Source organism: Loxodonta africana, chromosome 14, assembly GCF_030014295.1.
Source record: "Loxodonta africana isolate mLoxAfr1 chromosome 14, mLoxAfr1.hap2, whole genome shotgun sequence".
Classification (NCBI taxonomy): Eukaryota; Metazoa; Chordata; class Mammalia; order Proboscidea; family Elephantidae; genus Loxodonta; species Loxodonta africana.
Genome location: NC_087355.1, coordinates 17,133,587 through 17,151,094, shown reverse-complemented (window position 1 = coordinate 17,151,094; position 17,508 = coordinate 17,133,587). Strand labels below are relative to the sequence as shown.

Below are 17,508 nucleotides of genomic sequence, written 5' to 3'. Positions count from 1 at the left end.
AACACTTCCAGTCTTTTTTCTGTATAAGCTGGAAGAAAGGCCTGGTGATCTGCCTCCTTAAAAATTACAGCCAAGTATCGGGATACAAGAGAAACATACAAAAATCAGTTGGATTCCTCTACACCAACAAAGAGAACATTGAAGAGGAAATCGCCAAATCAATGTCATTTACAATAGCCCCCAAGAAGATAAAATACTTAGGAATAAATCTTACCAGAGATGTAAAAGACTTATACAAAGAAAACTACAGTACACTTCTGCAAGAAACCAAAAGAGACTTACATAAGTGGAAGAACATACCTTGCTCGTGGATAGGAAGACTTAATATTATAAAAATGTCTGTTCTACCAAAAGCAATCTATACATTTAATGCAATTCTGATCCAAATCCCAAGGACATTCTTTAACAAGATGGAGAAACAAATCACCAATTTCATATGGAAGGGAAAGAGGCCCCGGATAAATAAGGCATTATTGAAGAAGAAGAACAAAGTGGGAGGCCTTACTTTACCTGATTTTAGAACCTATTAATACTGCCACAGTAGTCAAAACAGCCTGGTACTGGTACAACAACAGATACATGGACCAATGGAACAGAATTGAGAATCCAGACATAAATGCATCCACATAGATATTTCACAAAGGTCCCAAAACTGTTAAATGGGGAAAAGACAGTCTTTTTAACAAATGGTGCTGGCATAACTGGGTATCCACCTGCAAAAAAATGAAACAAGGCCCATACCTCACTCCATGCACAAAAACTAACTCAAAATGGATCAAAGACCTAAATAGAAAATCTAAAACGATAAAGGTCATGGAAGAAAAAATAGGGACAACGTTAGGAGCCCTAACACATGGCATAAACAGTATACAAAACATTATTAAGAATGCAGAAGAAAAACTAGATAACTGGGAGCTCCTAAAAATCAAACACTTATGGTCATCCAAAGACTTCACCAAAAGAGTACAAAGACTACCTACAGACTGGGAAAAAGTTTTTAGCTATGACATTTCTGATCAGGGCCTGATCTCTAAAATCTACATAATACTGCAAAAACTCAACTGCAAAAAGACAAATAACCCAATTAAAAAATGGGCAAAAGATATGAATAGACACTTCACTAAAGAAGACATTCAGGTAGCTAACAGATACGTGAGGAAATGTCCACGATCATTAGCCATTAGAGAAATGCAGATCAAAACTACAGTGAGATTTCATCTCATTCCAACAAGGCTGGCATTAATCCAAAAAACACAAAATAATAAATGTCGGAGAGGCTGTGGAGAGATTGGAACACTTCTACACTGCTGGTGGAAACGTCAAATGGTACAACCACTTTGGAAATTGATTTGGCACTTCCTTAAAAAGCTAGAAATAGAACTACCATATGATCCAGCAATCCCATTCCTTGGAATACATCCTAGAGAAATAAGAGCCTTTACACAAACAGATATATGCACACCCATGTTTATTGCAGCACTGTTTACAATAGCAAAAAGATGGAGGCAACCAAGGTGCCCATCAACAGATGAATGAATAAATAAATTATGGTATATTCACACAATGGAATACAATGCATCAATAAAGAACAGTGAGGAATCTGTGAAATATTTCCTAACATGGAAGAACCTGGAAGGCATTATGCTGAGTGAAATTAGTCAGTTGCAAAAGGACAAATATTGTATAAGACCACTATTATAAGAACTTGAGAAATAGTTTAAACTGAGAAGAAAACATTCTTTTGTGGTTACAAGAGGGGGGAGGGAGGGAGGATGGGAAGGGCAATTAACTAATTAGATAGTAGATAAGAACTACTTTAGATGAAGGGAAAGACAGCACACAATACAGGGGAGGTCAGCACAATTGGACTAAACCAAAAGCAAAGAAGTTTCCTGAATAAACTGAATGCTTCGAAGGCCAGCATAGCACGGGCAGGGGTCTGGGGGCCATGGTTTCAGGGGACATCCAAGTCAATTGGCATAATAAAATCTATTAAGAAAATATTCTGCATCCCACTTTGAAGAGTGGCATCTGGGGTCTTAAACGCTAGCAAGCAGCCATCTAAGATGCATCAGTTGGTCTCAACCCACCTGGATCAAAGGAGAATGAAGAACACCAAGGACACAAGACGATTACGAGCCCAAGACACAGAAAGGGCCTTGTGAACCACCAACTACATCATCCTGAGACCAGAAGAACTAGATGGTGCCCAGCTACAACCAATGACTGCCCTGACAGAGAACACAGCAGAGAGCCCCTGAGGGAGCAGGAGAGCAGTGGGATGCAGACCCCAAATTCTCATAAGACCACACTTAATGGTCTGACTGAGACTAGAAGGACCCCGGTGGTCATGGCCCCCAGACCTTCTGTTGGCCCAGGACAGGAACCATTCCCGAAGCCAACACTTCAGACATGGATTGGACTGGACAATGGGTTGGAGAGGGATGGTGGTGAGGAGTGAGCTTCTTGGATCAGGTGGACACTTGAGACTATGTTGGCATCTCCTGCCTGGAGGGGAGATGAGAGGGTGGAGGGGGTTAGAAGCTGGCGAAATGGACACGAAAAGAGAGAGTGGAGGGAGAGAGCAGGCTCTCTCATTAGGGGGAGAGTAATTAGGAGTGTGTTTTTTTTTTAGCAAGGTGTATATGGGTTTTTGTGTGAGAGACTTGACTTGATTTGTAAACTTCCACTTAAAGCACAATAAAAATTATTAAAAAAAAAAATTACAGCCAAAAAAACCCTATGGTGCAGTTCTGCTTTGTAACAATGGGTTGTCATGAGTCAGAACAGAAACGGGTTGTTTGTTTGTTTTTTATACACCTATAACCATTTCTATTTGATTTTAGCTTGTCTTATTCTCATTTCCTACTTTTCCTTAAACGTAAAACCAAAAAAAAAACAAAGTTAATTGAGAGCCTGGCTTGATGTGTTCCAGTAAGAAGGACTATGGGGATGTTTGGCAGTCATTTTATGTTTTATACATCACCCAGCCTTCACCAGCTAGAATGACAATCTACATATTTGGTTTACTGAGCATGAGTGGAACCAAGTTTTGTGTTGAGAGCAACAAGATACATTTCATGAGTCTCTAATCTTGTGTCCATTCCCAGGCTTTCCCTCCTGAACTACTTCTACATCAGGCCAGGTTCAATGCTTTAATAACCTCAAATAAGGTCAGTTGCTAAAAATTAGATGGAATCATGTTAACTGAGGCACAGGTCTCTAGGTTATTTCTCAGTTCTCTCTGAGAGATTTACATGAGGAAGACAGGACCTTGGTAAAAGACTTGGATTTTAATTTCTTTATAAAAGGTGTTTAAAAATATATGTACCAATTCCGAAATCCCATCCTAAGTCATACTAACAAATTATACAATTATTAATACAAAGGTATTTAGAAAGACACCAATAAATACAAGTGGCTGGGAAAACTGGGCATAAAAGAATTACCTTTAATGTAAACTTGTAAGTACTAAGATGTCTGATGATAATAAAACATTTACCCAATATCTTAAATTGCACTTTGGAGAGTGCTATTATTCAGCTAAAAAAAGACAAGATATGGAGACAATTATAGAGTTTATAGTTCTAGTTTATATTTTGGGCTTCCTCATTTTATTTTGTACCTTGGGTATAACACAATATTATGGCTCTTATTTAAGTGGTGATGTTAATACTTTCAGTATTACAACCAGTATTTTATCAGAATATTGTCATTTTCCCCGCAAGACTATGATCTAATAAATTTTACTACATCTTTTTTTTATATTCTGGGATCCAGGGGAAGACAGTACATGGCTGATGAGACAAAATATTTATTAAAAAATTGCTATACTGCAAACTTTGCTAGTCTTTTTATTAAATGACGGCCATCTGTATCATGTGATTAAAAAGAACAAAAATGCAGTATAAGAAGGGAATAGTTAAATACTTTAGGGTATATCTATATGTAATGGAACACTGTCAACCATTAGAAATTATGTTCAAGGTAAGACAAGGTGAAATATTCACATTACAGTATTAAAAAGTAGACTGTAAAACTGTATAAATAGAGAGTTCCAATTTTATAATACACACATATACACAGGTATCCTCCGCTTTTTGAAAGTTTACTTTACAGCACTTTGCTTTTATGAAAGACCTACATTAATACCTGTTTTCGCTAACTGAAAGAAATCCAAAGAGGATTTTCACTTTTACGAAAAAAAGGTGAAAAGCAGGAATAGCGTTCAGCGTTTGTTTTGCACCAAGCCATTAAAGAGGTACAGGGCATCCCAAGCAGTGATAGTGGCAGCACCAAGCTCCTTCCCCGAGGAACTACACTCAGCATTTCAGCATCAAGCCACTATAGCTTTGGACTGTGTCTGTGAGCATCTGTGCTTTATCTCGATTTACTTTGTGCAAGATGTGTCCCAAGGTAGCAGAAAAGCCTAAGAGAGCTCGTAAGGGTTTAATGTATTATTTGGTATGATTTGGTACGTTATTTTTTGGGTCTGGGAATGCTCAAAATTTTTTCCCATATAGATTAACAGTAATTGCTTCTTCACTTTATGTCATTTTCGCTTACAACAAGTTTCATAGGACTGCTCTGCTTTCAGATAATGGAGAAAACCGTACATATACACACACATAGAAAACAGAAGTATACCAAAGTGTTATCACTGGTTTTCAGTGATTACTTCTGGTTGGTGGAACACAGGCAATTTTAATTTTTCTTTTTGTATTTTCCAAATGTCTTGTAACATAGAAAAATTATTTGTCTAATTTAAAAAGCTCAATTTTTAAAACTTTTTTAAAGGAGCAAAATGTGGACACAGCTGAAATCTTACTTCACAGAACCAGCAGGCTTGCTATCTGTGTTGCTTCTGTTGTGTCTTATGTCCTAGGATATAATGTGTATTAATAATGCTGTATGTGCTTTAAAAATACCATGTTACACATATTAAACTTCTTATTCGTCTTAACATAAACTATATTTTCTTTTTTCCTAAGAAAAATAATCACAGTATTATTCAAATTAATAGATTATATGATTTCATTTCTGCTGAGTAGGATAACTTTTTGTTTTTTAAATAACAATATAACTTTCATATGACCCTATAAGAGGCCCATATACTGAATTGTTTTCGGTGATTATCTTTGGCAGGGACAGGAAGGAGGGGTGTGGATAGTAATTACAGAGGCTTTCACTTTTTATGTTTTTTTAAAAAACCATGTTTCAGTTGCTTATTATAAACACTATCCTTTTTGAAATCAGAAAAAAAGAGATGTCTAAAAAAATCAATAAAACCTCAACAGAAATCCATTAGTTGTGTAAATAAGACATTTAGAAAAGAAATTTATTTCACTGTATGGTGCCCTAAAACAAAAATGAATATTTTTATCTATACATTTATTTATATTTTTTAATATGTGTTTTTCTCTAGAATTTCTTGATGGAAGAGAAATTAAAAAAATGGAAAGACAATTCCTAATGAACTGGAAAGCATCCAAAGATGCCAAAAAAATCAGCAAGAAAAGGAACACTAAAAGTGAGGATGCAAGCAACTCATACATAAGTAAGCACGCTGGCACTCATTAGCTGACCATTTCTGCTAGGACGAGGGAACATTCTCCCCAACAACAACAACAAAAATGCCGAGAAATAAGGAGTTTTTATTTAGTTTTCTTAAGTTTTTGTTTTGCTTTTTTACTTATTTACATAATCGTCTATAAATATAACTTCTCTGATATTTTACCTGACATTTATATATGAAAATGGCCATCATGATCAACGAAAGCCTTGTTTCATTCATGTTGGGTATGACTCTGTCAGACATGTATCTTAAGCATAGAGCTGTGAGAAAGGGGGGAAATGTTAATTGTATATCTGGCTAAAGTATACAATATTAGTAGTGCAAACTGTGAAACCTAAGTCACATACTAGTGTTTAGAAACAGTACTAAAGTCACATCTTTCATCAGGATAAAAGTGAAAATGTACCACACCCACATCCAAGCATTCTGTGGCCTGTCCCCTTATACACACCCAAACATCAGAACACTCTGATTACAATATATCTGCGGTTATATCACAAAGGCCTCACCAACCTCCCTTGCCTATTAATGCAACTCAGCGTAGCTAAGAGTGATGTGTAATAATTATCACACTGACGAGCATCCTGGAATTGACCTTTCAGAGATTCTGTTGTCTACAACACGGGAATGAGCCCCTTCCTCCCTTCCATGATAGTGTCTGAATGGGGTTAGGTAAAGGGAATAGGGAAAGGGAAACTAGAACAGTGTAGTGCAGCTTTTTATAGGCACAGCAGAGCCCAGAAGCTGGGTCACTCCAAGACAAGGAGGCTGAGGTGAGGAGGAGCAGAGATGGAAAGGCCTGGAACTCTGATGATTTTGCCACCTCGTGTCCATGGAACGTGAGCTATGTAAAATCATTTAGTAGAATGAGACTTTCCTACCTGGCAATGTATCCATGCATGATGCTGTGTTGGCAACATCAATTCAGGTCTGAAACTTATAAAATAGATAGGAAGAGTTTCTCCTCCTCTGTTTATCCCTGGCTTTGGATGGCAGATCCCAACCTAGGGAAAGGATTCCAGTATTTTAAATATTTTCAGTATTACACCAAAGATGCCAACCAAACCCAAAGCCCACTGCTATTGAGTCAATTCCGACTCGTGGAGACCCCGTAGGACAGAATAGAGCTGCCTCATAGGGTTTCCAAGGCCGTAAATTTTTACAGAACCAGACTGCCACATCTTTCTTCCACGGAGCGGCTGGTGGGTTCAAACCGCTGACTTTACAGTTAGCAGCCAAGCACTTAACCACTATGCCACCAAGGCTCCTTAAAGATGACAAAGCACCTTATTAATATTGGAGTACTTGGAGAATTTGACACCAATTCGCATGGAAACTTGGGCCTAGTCTAAAAGTAACATAGCTTCCTTCATCTCAAAGAGCTTTCAAATATTCTTCCTAATTCAGGGACAGTAATTAATTAATTAATTAATTTTTAACTTCATAAATGCAGTTCAACAAAATAATAATTATAACTTGTGCCTTACAGTTTACAATTTTTAAAAGTACACTGTCATTTCATTTTCTTTAAATATTTATTAATCTCTTTATAATATAGTTTGACCCCCAATTCAAGATTCAAACGATCTTTAAAGCCATGAAGAATATCACATACAGAAGTGTCATGCCACACCTTATTGTAGTTGCTATTACACTAGTCAGTCACTTAAAACAGAGAGCACTTGGGTCTAGGAGGCAAAGAGGAGGGGGTGAAGGAAGAAATGAAAGCTAGCATTTCCTGTGACGAATATTTCAGATATTTATACACATTATTGCATTTAATCCTTTCAGCCTGTTTAGGAAGGGGCATAATTATTATATCCATTTTTTATGAGAAAGCTGAGTTTGAAAAGATGAAGTAACTTGTATAAGGTCACAAAGCTACAGCTTTGACCTCTAGTCACCACTTTAAACTAACTGAATTATGCTGGGATATAAGGACATGGTACAAACTTTTGAAGGACTTGGCTGCAAGCAGAAAGGTGGTCGTTGTGAGTCCACCCAGAAGTGCCTTGGAAGAAAGGCCTATTTCTGAAAAATCAGCCATTGAAAACCCTGCAGAGCACGGTTCTACACTGACATGAGTCAGAATCCACGTGACAGTAACCGGTTTTTTTTTTAAATAAGGACAATAAAGTCTGCTTTACTCAGAAATCCACTTCAGTTTGGTAAGAATGTAGGAAACTCTACAGATGTGTAAAACTATGATATGTAAATAAATATTTTTTGTAAATAAAAAAGACCTAGGGAGAAAAATATAGGATAATACATTATGAAAGAACATTGAAATTTTAAAAGGAATGCAACAGAGTTGTAGTCTTTCACCTCACTTACTCAATCTGCACGCTGAGCAAATAATCATGGGCTATATGAAGAAGAAAGAGGCATCAGTATTGGAGGAAGACTCGTTAACAACCTGAGATATGCCTGTCACACAAATTTGCTTGCCCAAAGTGAAAAGGACTTGAAGCGCTTACTGATGAAGGTAAAAAGACTAGAGCCTTCAGTACAGATTACACCTCAACATAAAGAAAATTAAACTCTTTAGGACAGGACCCGTGAACAACATCATGATAATGGAGAAAAGATTGAAGTGGTCAAGGATTTCATTCTTCTTAGATCAAAAATCAATGCCCATGGAAGCAGCAGTCAAGAAATCAAACATATTGCATTGAGCAAATCTGCCACAAAAGACCTTTTTAAAGTGTTAAAAAGCAAAGATGTCACTTGGATGACTAAGGTGCTCCTAACCTAAGCCATGGTATTTTCACTTGCCTCATATGCATATGAAAGCTGGACAATGAGAAAGGAAGACTGAAGAAGAATTGACTCATTCAAACTGTGGTATTGTCGAAGAATACTGAATATACCATGGACTGCCAAAAGAATGAACAAATCTGTCTTTGAAGAAGTACAGCCAGAATGTTCCTTAGAAGGGAGGATAATCATGTACTTCGGACATGTTATCAGCAGGGATCAGTCCCTGGAGAAGGACATCACGCTTGGGAAAGTAGAGGGTCAGCGAAACAGAGGAAGACCCTCAACAACACGGACGACACAGTGGCTGCAACGATGGGCTCAAACAGCAATGATTGTGAAGATGGCACGGGACCAGGTAACATTTTGTTCTGTTATACATAAGATTGTTATGAGTTGGAGCTGGCTTGATGGCACCTAGCAACAACAACTCAAATGTAAAAGATGACATAAATTATTAAAGTAAAACCTGAGAAAGCTGGAAGCTGTGTAAGGCAGAAACCTGTCAGAGAAGGAAAACTCAAACATTTTCCACTAAAACGAGCGATAGAAAAGTGGTAAGACTGCACCCTGTCAAAGGAAGAAAACTTGCGAGACCTGGAAAAACAAGGCAGTCCAGTCAAGTTCTGGCTCTCACTCTCACAGGTTTCGCTGTATAATGAAAGATGAACTCTAAGGTTGTTGTTGTCAGGTGCTGTCGAGTTGGTTCCGACTCATAGCGACCCTGTGTATGACAGAATGAAGCACTGCCTGGTTCTGTGCCATCTGTAACCTAAGATGAGTTAATTAAAATAAAATTTAAATTGAAGATTGACTAGCTGCAGCAGAAAATTATCTGAGCTTTTCTCAGAAATACCTAGTTGTTATGGACTGAATTGTATCCCTCAAAAATATGTGTTGTGCCAAACAATTTGAAGTCCAGAGTAGCAGGGACAGGGGTCTGGGGACCATGGTTTCAGGGGACATCTAGGTCAACTGGCATAACAAAATGTATTAAGAAAATATTCTGCATTTCACTTTGGTGAGAGGTGTCTGGTGTCTTAAATGCTAGCAAGTGGCCATCTAAGATGCATAAATTGGTCTCAACCCACCTGGAGCAAAGAAGAATGAAGAACACCAAAGACACAAGGTAAATATGAGCCCAAGAGACAGAGAGGGACACATAAACCAGAGACTCCATCAGCCTGAGACCAAAAGAACTACATGGTGCCCGGCTACCACTGATCACTGCCCTGGCAGGGAACACAACAGAGAATCCCTGATGGAGCAGGAGAACAGTGGGATGCAGATCTTAAATTCTCGTAAAAAGACCAGACTTAATGGTCTGACTGAGACCGGAGGGACCCTGATGGTTATGGTCCCCAGACCCTTTGATAGCCCAAAATTGGAACCATTCCCAAAACCAACTCTACAGTCAGGGATTGGCCTGGACTGTAAGATAGACAATGATGTGGGTGAGGAGTGAACTTCATGGCTCAAGTAGACACATGAGGCTATGTGGGCGACTCCTGTCTGGTGGCGAGATAAGAAGGAAGAGGGGAAGGAGCTAGTTGGAAGGACACAGGGAATACAGGGTGGAGAAGAGGAATGCGCTGTCTCATTAAGGGGAGAGCAGCTAGGAGTGTACGGCAGGGTGAGTGTGGCTTTTTGTTTGAGAGACTGACTAGATTTGTAAACTTTCACCTGAAGCACAATAAATAAATTTAAAATATATATATGTATGTGTTGTAAATCCTAACCTTTATGCCTGTTGAATAAGCAAGTCTGTTGTGGAAGAAGGACAGCCAGAGTGCTCCTTGGAAGCAAGGATGGCAAGACTTCATCTCATGTACTTTGGACATGTTATCAGGAGGGACCAGTCCCTGGAGAAGGACATCATGCTTGGTAAAGTAGAGGGTCAGCGAAAAAGAAGAAGACCCCTAACAAGGTGGATTGACACAGTGGCTGCAATAATGGGCTCAAACAGCAACGACTGTGAAAATGGCACAGAACTATGTTTCGTTCTGTTGTACATAGGGTCACTATGAGTCGGAACCAACTGGACAGCACCTAACAACAACAAACATGTCTGTTATTATAAGCCCATTTGGGAAAGGATGGTCTTTGTTATGTTAATGAGGCAGGATTAGTGTAGGATGTCTCTTTGAGTCAATCTCTAACAAAACATAAAAGAAGCAGACAGATGAAGCAAGCAGAGACAGGGAAGATAGATGCCAGCCCACAAGGAGATCTCCAAGGAACGAGGAACCAGAAATGGAAAACACCTTCCCTCAGAGCTGACAGACAGAGAAAGCCCTGAATTCAGACTTCTAGCCTCCTAAACTGAGAAAATAAGTTTCTGTTTGTTAAAGTCACCCACTTGTGGTATTTCTGTTATAGCAGCACTTGATAACTAAGACACTATTTATTCTCTTTTGGACAGCTGTGGGTACTACCTGACTACATTTGCCATTTCCATCCAACAAAAGTTACAGATCAGGGCCTCTCAGGCTTACAACTAGTGCCATTCCTGATACATATATGTAATGCTCAAAAACTCTATCCATAGGTGGCCAATAACATACTATATGATCTTTATGCCAAGGCTCTTATTACTGCTTTAACTGAAAAGGAAAGCATGAATTAAAATCTAGCGATATATTATCTGTTTTTAAAATCTACAATATACCTTTCCGGTCTTTCAAAACACTAAAATGAACATTTTAAAGACACCTCTGTACAACCAAATACAGGAATTCTTAGCAAGATAGTAATGTTTTACACTTGCAAACTTTTTACATGTTTTTGATAGCCTTGTTGGTTTGGAGCTCCATAGTGGGGATTACGGTAAAAGCATGGGGATTGTGACTTCTGACATCAAGGATCTTACAAAAAAAATCTTGTCTTAAATGTAGCCATGTAACTATATAACTAAAATTTGGAAACATAATCAAACATTTAAATAAAATTCACAATAAATGCGTACCTTTTAGCATTTAACTTTTTTAGTGCTTTTATGGCAACAGTCATTTGATAAACATTTATTGCACCGTGGATGTGCCCAAGTCTGTGCTAGGCTCTGGGGATTAGAGGTGAATAAAGCCTGCTCAAAAGGATCACTGCTGGAAAGGGAGGAGGATCTGTAAACAGGTAAATAATATGGAAAGTTAAGTGCCAAAATAAAAGTAAGAGCATACTTCATAAACTATAGATGATTAATCTGCCTCCTAAATTAAACACTTTGAAAAAATAAATGAACTCAGAACAGCAAAGTGCCAGGGCAGTTATTTACATCAGTGTTGGCATACCCATTTTGTTTGTGAGATGTGGCCACAAACTTTCCTATATAGGTTTTTAGGTATAAAAGTCTGATATTTACCTTAGATTATAATTTCAGCATTGGTTTTACTGAAGATTTACTTAGCTGTTATTTAATTCATTTCATAAAATATATTTTAGACATTCTAGTACTATGATATGCCATTTTCACAATTTAGTTATTAGTTTCAAAGCAGAATGCTCTTAATTCTTTGTATGCTACAGGTAACTTTGAAACAATGCATCACATAGTTCCTGTTTACTACCCACAGGTGGGTAAGCCAAAATTAGTCTTTTTCTCTGAAATACAAAGATCCTTTCCAAATGGAAATGCTTCTCCAGAAACATCCCAAGAAGATACAAAGACCAAAGTTACTGAAGAGATGGGGTAAGTTCTTTCAATTATTCATGCATTTTATCTCTTTTCGGAGAGAGGAGACACCCTCACTATCAACAAGGGGAAGAGGCCCAGTATCTGATCTGCCTCCAAGTCCTCTGTTATCATTTCTTCTTGACCAAGCCAGGAAAAAAAAAAAAAGGACGGAGCTGCATTGTGGGTTGGTTTGAGCAGTCATAGAGTTGCAGTGGGAAGGGTCAGACGAGATAAGCCCACTGAGGTAGGGGAGGTGACTATGGAAAATCCCACGAGCAGCAGGTAAAGATGTCTGGGTAATCAGGGAGCATAGCAAAGGAGCTTAGCAGCAGACAATGAATAAAAGTTCTGAAAGTCCGGTGGTCTTTGCCTAAGAGGCCCAGCTGATGCCCCAGCTGATGCCCCAGCTGATGGGTGGACTACTGCAGCAAGTACATCTGGGGACAGATAGGAGGGGAAGCCTGGTGGACCACAAAGAGAGACATTCTCACCTCTTCTCCAAGCTAAGGATTCTTAACTTGGTATCCCTGAAAGAGATCCATATTTTCATTAGATTCTCAAAGGGATTTATCATCCAAAAAGTTTCAAGAATCACTACCCTAAGCTAGCCAAAAGGTTGGCAGTTCGAATCCACCCAGAGGTGCCTCAGAAGACAAGCGTGGCCATCTGCTTCTGAAAGGTCACACTTTTAAAAACCCTGTGGAGCAGTTCTACTCTACACACAAGGGGTTGCCATGAGTCAGAACCAATTGGACGGCAATTAATAACAACATCCTAAACTTTGAGTAGATAAATAATATAGTTCCATATGAATCAGTTCTAAACCACCTAATGAGAAGAAAATTGCCTTTTGATTTTGAAGGATGATATTACTCAAGATTAAAAGACAAACCATACCAGAAAATAACTTCATTTACCTATAAAACATTAAAACCCAAAATAAACCAATTGTTGTCAAGTCAATCCCAACTCATGGCGACACCGTGTGTTGCAAAGTAGAACTGTACTCTATAGCGTATTCAAGGCTGTGACTTTTCAGAAGCTCATCTCCAGGTCTTTCTTCCAAGACAACTCTGAGTGGGTTCAAACCTCCAGCTTTTCAGTTAGCAGCCAAGCACTTCACCATTTGCCCCATCCAAAGGCTCTTTATAAAAACATTATGCACCGGCTATATGCCAGGCAACATGGAAAATAAAAAGTCAAATAAGACAGCCCTGATCTCAAAGATCTTGTAATAAGCTAACTAAGCTGTTGCCATCAAGTCAATTCCTGCCTCACAGAGACTCTACAGGACAGAGTAGAACTGCCCCATAGGGTTTCCAAGGCTGTATGTAATCTTTTACGGAAGCAGACTGCCACATCTTTCACCCCAGGAGTGGCTGGTGGGTTCAAACTACCAACTGTTTGGTTGGTGGCTGAGTGCTCCAACCACTGTACCACCAGGCTCCTTTGCAACAAGCTAGTTGGGATCAAATGTGATAAGAGAGTACTGTATAGTGTGATAATACTGTGGGCATTATAAACCAGATCCTAATACATTCTATAAATTTTTCATTCAATTTATTTTCTCATTGATAGTCAATACAATGATTGCTTTATCGATCTTTCCAGTCATACCATACTAATCATTACAATATGATGAAGGGCAATAACATATTTCATTGAGAAAGTAATCAGAGCCACTGGATATACTTGGAATAGCTTCCTTTTCCCAGAACTGCCTGCTGGAGGTCAGATGGGTTGACCCTCTTTGCAGGGCCCAGTCAAGGACGGCGCCCATCTGAAGAAGCCCCGTGAACAACACTGCTGCTCTTTTTAACCCCTTTCCCTGCAGAATGGCTCAGGCTTGCTGGGATGGAGGCTTAGGGGAAAGAGGGTTCTGTGAATCTGGAAAATGCTTTACTAGGGGAAAGGAGAAAGGATGCATAGGGAGTCCTGGTTTGGGTCCTGTCTCCCCACCAGGCACAATAAAGCGGGACTTGTGTGAAAACTTGCTTTTTTGCTTATGTCCATTGTCAAACCCGTAGCCAGCTTGTCCACAGCATCCCGAAAACTTCTTAAAGATGAACACAACTGGTGTCAGCTCCACAACGGAGTTCTTGAGTTTTGTCTCTTTGAAAGGTCTTGCTAATATATCATCAAGGTGGAAAAGAAAGCAATAAAAATGTACACAGAATTCTATACATTGCCACACAATTGATTTTGATCAGTTTTGAGCTGTGCTACATACCGTATATTCTATAGCCCCGAGCAAAGCTCCGGTCACTAAGACTGAGCTGCTGAAACAGCAAATCAATCACTCTGCCCTAATTTTCCTAACTAAAAAAAAAAAAAACTAGGAACACTAAATTCAGAGCTAAACGCATCTACTTACATGTATATGATACTATGCTATTCTTGTTAATAAAGCATATATTCCCTTAAAAGCAAAAAAAAAAAAAAAAAATTCTATGTACTACAAGACAGATCACCCTAAACGAAGCCAACAAGATAGGGGAGTTCATGTAAAAACATACAGAATGTTCTGTCAGTGAACTCAGTTATGCTTAATCCTGAGTTTTCAGTTTTATCCTCTGAAAAAAAAATTACATAAATATTGTCTTTTAAATGTTTTCATTTCTTCAGGTAACATTTTCACTACAGGTATGTTAAAATATTGTTTTGGTATCTCAAGAGTTAAATCTATTAGAGGGGAACATGAGTTTTACCTCTCTTTAATTAAAAGTGGCCAAATACATTATAATCTTGATAAAGATTTTTAAGGTGTACCATTGCTAATATTTTACTAATTTAACATAAAGCTGAGAGATAACGAGAATAAAGTTGGAAGGTACACCAAGTGCTAAAAGCAAAATACCCAGCTGAAACACAATAGATTTTAAGTTTCCAGAAACTGGATTAAAGCAGCTCCTTCCTTAATTACGTCACGGGCATGAACTGCAGCTAGCAGGGATGTCCCCTGCAGTCTACACGGTGTGCCTGCTCAGAGGTGGAAAGTAGCTCAGAGTACATCTTCCCAAATGCTAGAAGTATGTGCCCTACACTGCTTTCGGGCTCTACACACTGGGAACTGTGAAGCAACATCTGTCCAAAGACAGGGGGATATTTTCCACCTCCTTTATAAATGCGTGCAGTCTGTGCTCATGTATATTTACACAAGCCTGCTTTCCCTTCAGGGAGGAAAAAGTCAGACTCATTGACGTTGTTTTTGACCCTCAAACTGAACTTGATACTATCAATGTACACTTTAATTAAAGATTAGGTCGAAAGTATTTTTTATTTAAGCACTGATTCTGAACAAATGCCTTCACTGTTTAATTAAAAATCATATGTGGTATTAAACAAACAAAAAAAGGTACACGTTATTGCTTCTTTCTGTGTTTGTCACAGTAAATACTTCTGACAGATGTTTCCTCTCTTTTAAACATGCTAGGAGGTGCATGAGCCTTAGTAATTTAAAAATAGGCATTAAATACATTCATATATTACATACAAGATCCATTGAGAATACTGTACACCACTGTACAATGAAAAAAGCAAATTCTTACTTGATTATTTAATTATCTTTCAAGCCCAAGCAATGCTAATCAAGTTGATCCATCTCTTTTGTTAATAGAAAAATAATAACGTTCTAGCTGGGTTAGAATGCCCTAGTTTCAGATACCCTTATGGGACGTGAATCTCTGGAACCCATAATTCACAGGGAATGTTCACTGTACACTATTTAGCTATTTCTAAAATACCTTTTGTTAAAATGGAGTCCCTGGGTGGCGCATATGGTTAGTGTGCGTGGCTGCTAACTAAAAGGCTGGAGGTTTGAACTCCACTCAGAGGTACCTCAGAAGAAAGTCCTGGCAAGCTCCTTAAGAAACACCAGTCATTGAAAACTATGGAGCCCAGTCCTACTGTGACGCGCATGGGGTCGTCATGAGTTGGAACTGACATGATGGCAGATGTTTTTGTTTTTGTTGTTAGAACATGGAATCATTAAGTTTCTTTGAATTAAAGAAGGCATTTTAACAGTAAAAATAACTTACCTTTGCTGCTGTCAAGGTTATGTTTAACAGTTGTAAAAATAGCAAATATCCTATGTACTTCAAGAAGAATTCCAAAAACTCAGATAATATTGTTAGTCCCACAACTTCAGGATGACCTTATATAACCTCACTCATAAATCCTGAAATCCCTTTAATTTTCCTTCATTAAACCTAATCCTGGTATATTTAATTTTACATGCAAAATAAAATTGTATGTATCAGTAATATAGACTGTTGAGATTTTTATTTGCAGTTTTCAACCCTTTTGAAATTAAGACCTCCCCCACAAAAAAAAAAGCAGTAGTAGAAAGCAATATAAAGCATTTTTAAAGTTAAAAGATACTACGAGTTTTTGTGACTTCTAGTCTCAACTCTGTCAATAGCTTACTCCGTGAACAAGCGTTACGTCAGACCTACTGAGTTGTGGTTTATGGCGATGGAAAAATCACACTCGTTAAGGGCAGCACATACACTAAAATTGGAACGATACAGAGAAGATTAGCATACCCCCTGCACAAGGATGACACACGAATTTGTGAAGCGTTCCATATTTTTTGGAACTCTGGTGGCGCAGTGGTTAAGAGCTCGGCTGCTAACCGAAAGGTCGGCAGTTTGAATCAACCAGCCGCTCCTTGGAAACCCTACGGGGCATTTCTACTCTGTCCTTTAGGGTTACTATGAGTCTGAATTGATTCGATGGCAACAGATTTTTTTAAGGTCGCACATCCAATTAATGTAATTGCTATAGGTAAGTTACACACCTGTAAAAAGTTGAGTGGGTAAGAAGGTGTGTGATAGATATATTTACAACAATGATAAAAAAAAAAAAAAAAGAGTAGCTGCTGAGGCTGCTTATGTACAACCAAATGCCTCATGGAATTTGGTTCCTCGGTTTGGAGGTTTAGGGTCATGGTTTCATGGGACATCCCAGTTCATTGGCCCAAAGTGTTTAGTGCTTCTGTTCTACCTCCTAGTTCATAGTATAGTGCCTGGGATCTTAAAAGCTTGCAAGCAGCCATCCAAGGCACAACAGCTGGTCTCTTCACCTGGAGCAACAGAGGAAGGAGAGCCAGGAATAGGAGGAGGATAAGGAATATGTGGCTAATTGCCTCCACGAACAATTGCTCCTTTTCCATGAGACCAGAAGATCTGGATGGTGCACGACTACCATTACTGAACGTTTTGGTTAAAGATTCCATAGAAGAATCCTTAAAAGTGAGAAAATTCAGAATAGAATTTCAAATTCTACGGAATCCAGGCTTTCTGGAGCCGTAGAGGCTGGATGAATCCCTGACACTATTGCCCTGAAATTATCTTTAAACCTTAAACCAAAATATCCCTTGAAGTCTTCTTAAAACCAAACAATAGTTTAGCTTAACTAGTAAAGTATGTTTGCCTTGAGCATTGTGCTTTTTTAAGATTTATCTATATGGGATCAGATTGACAAGAGCAACTGGAAAGATTAGATA

At 38.5% G+C, this 17,508-nt stretch overlaps 1 protein-coding gene and 1 non-coding gene across 2 annotated transcripts in view; both read left to right on the top strand.

Annotated features, from left to right (window-relative positions):
- PPP1R42 (protein phosphatase 1 regulatory subunit 42) overlaps positions 1–17,508 on the top strand; it is a 64,992-nt gene that overhangs the window by 43,796 nt on the left and 3,688 nt on the right. The window contains exons 6-7 of the mRNA XM_023545748.2: positions 5,426–5,557; positions 11,855–12,017. Of these exons, the coding sequence (XP_023401516.2) occupies positions 5,426–5,557; positions 11,855–12,017 (295 nt within the window). The remainder of the gene's footprint in view (positions 1–5,425; positions 5,558–11,854; positions 12,018–17,508) is intronic.
- LOC111750111 (U6 spliceosomal RNA) lies at positions 16,491–16,594 on the top strand. The gene has a single exon (XR_002785268.1). It is a non-coding gene; the product is annotated as a U6 spliceosomal RNA (small nuclear RNA).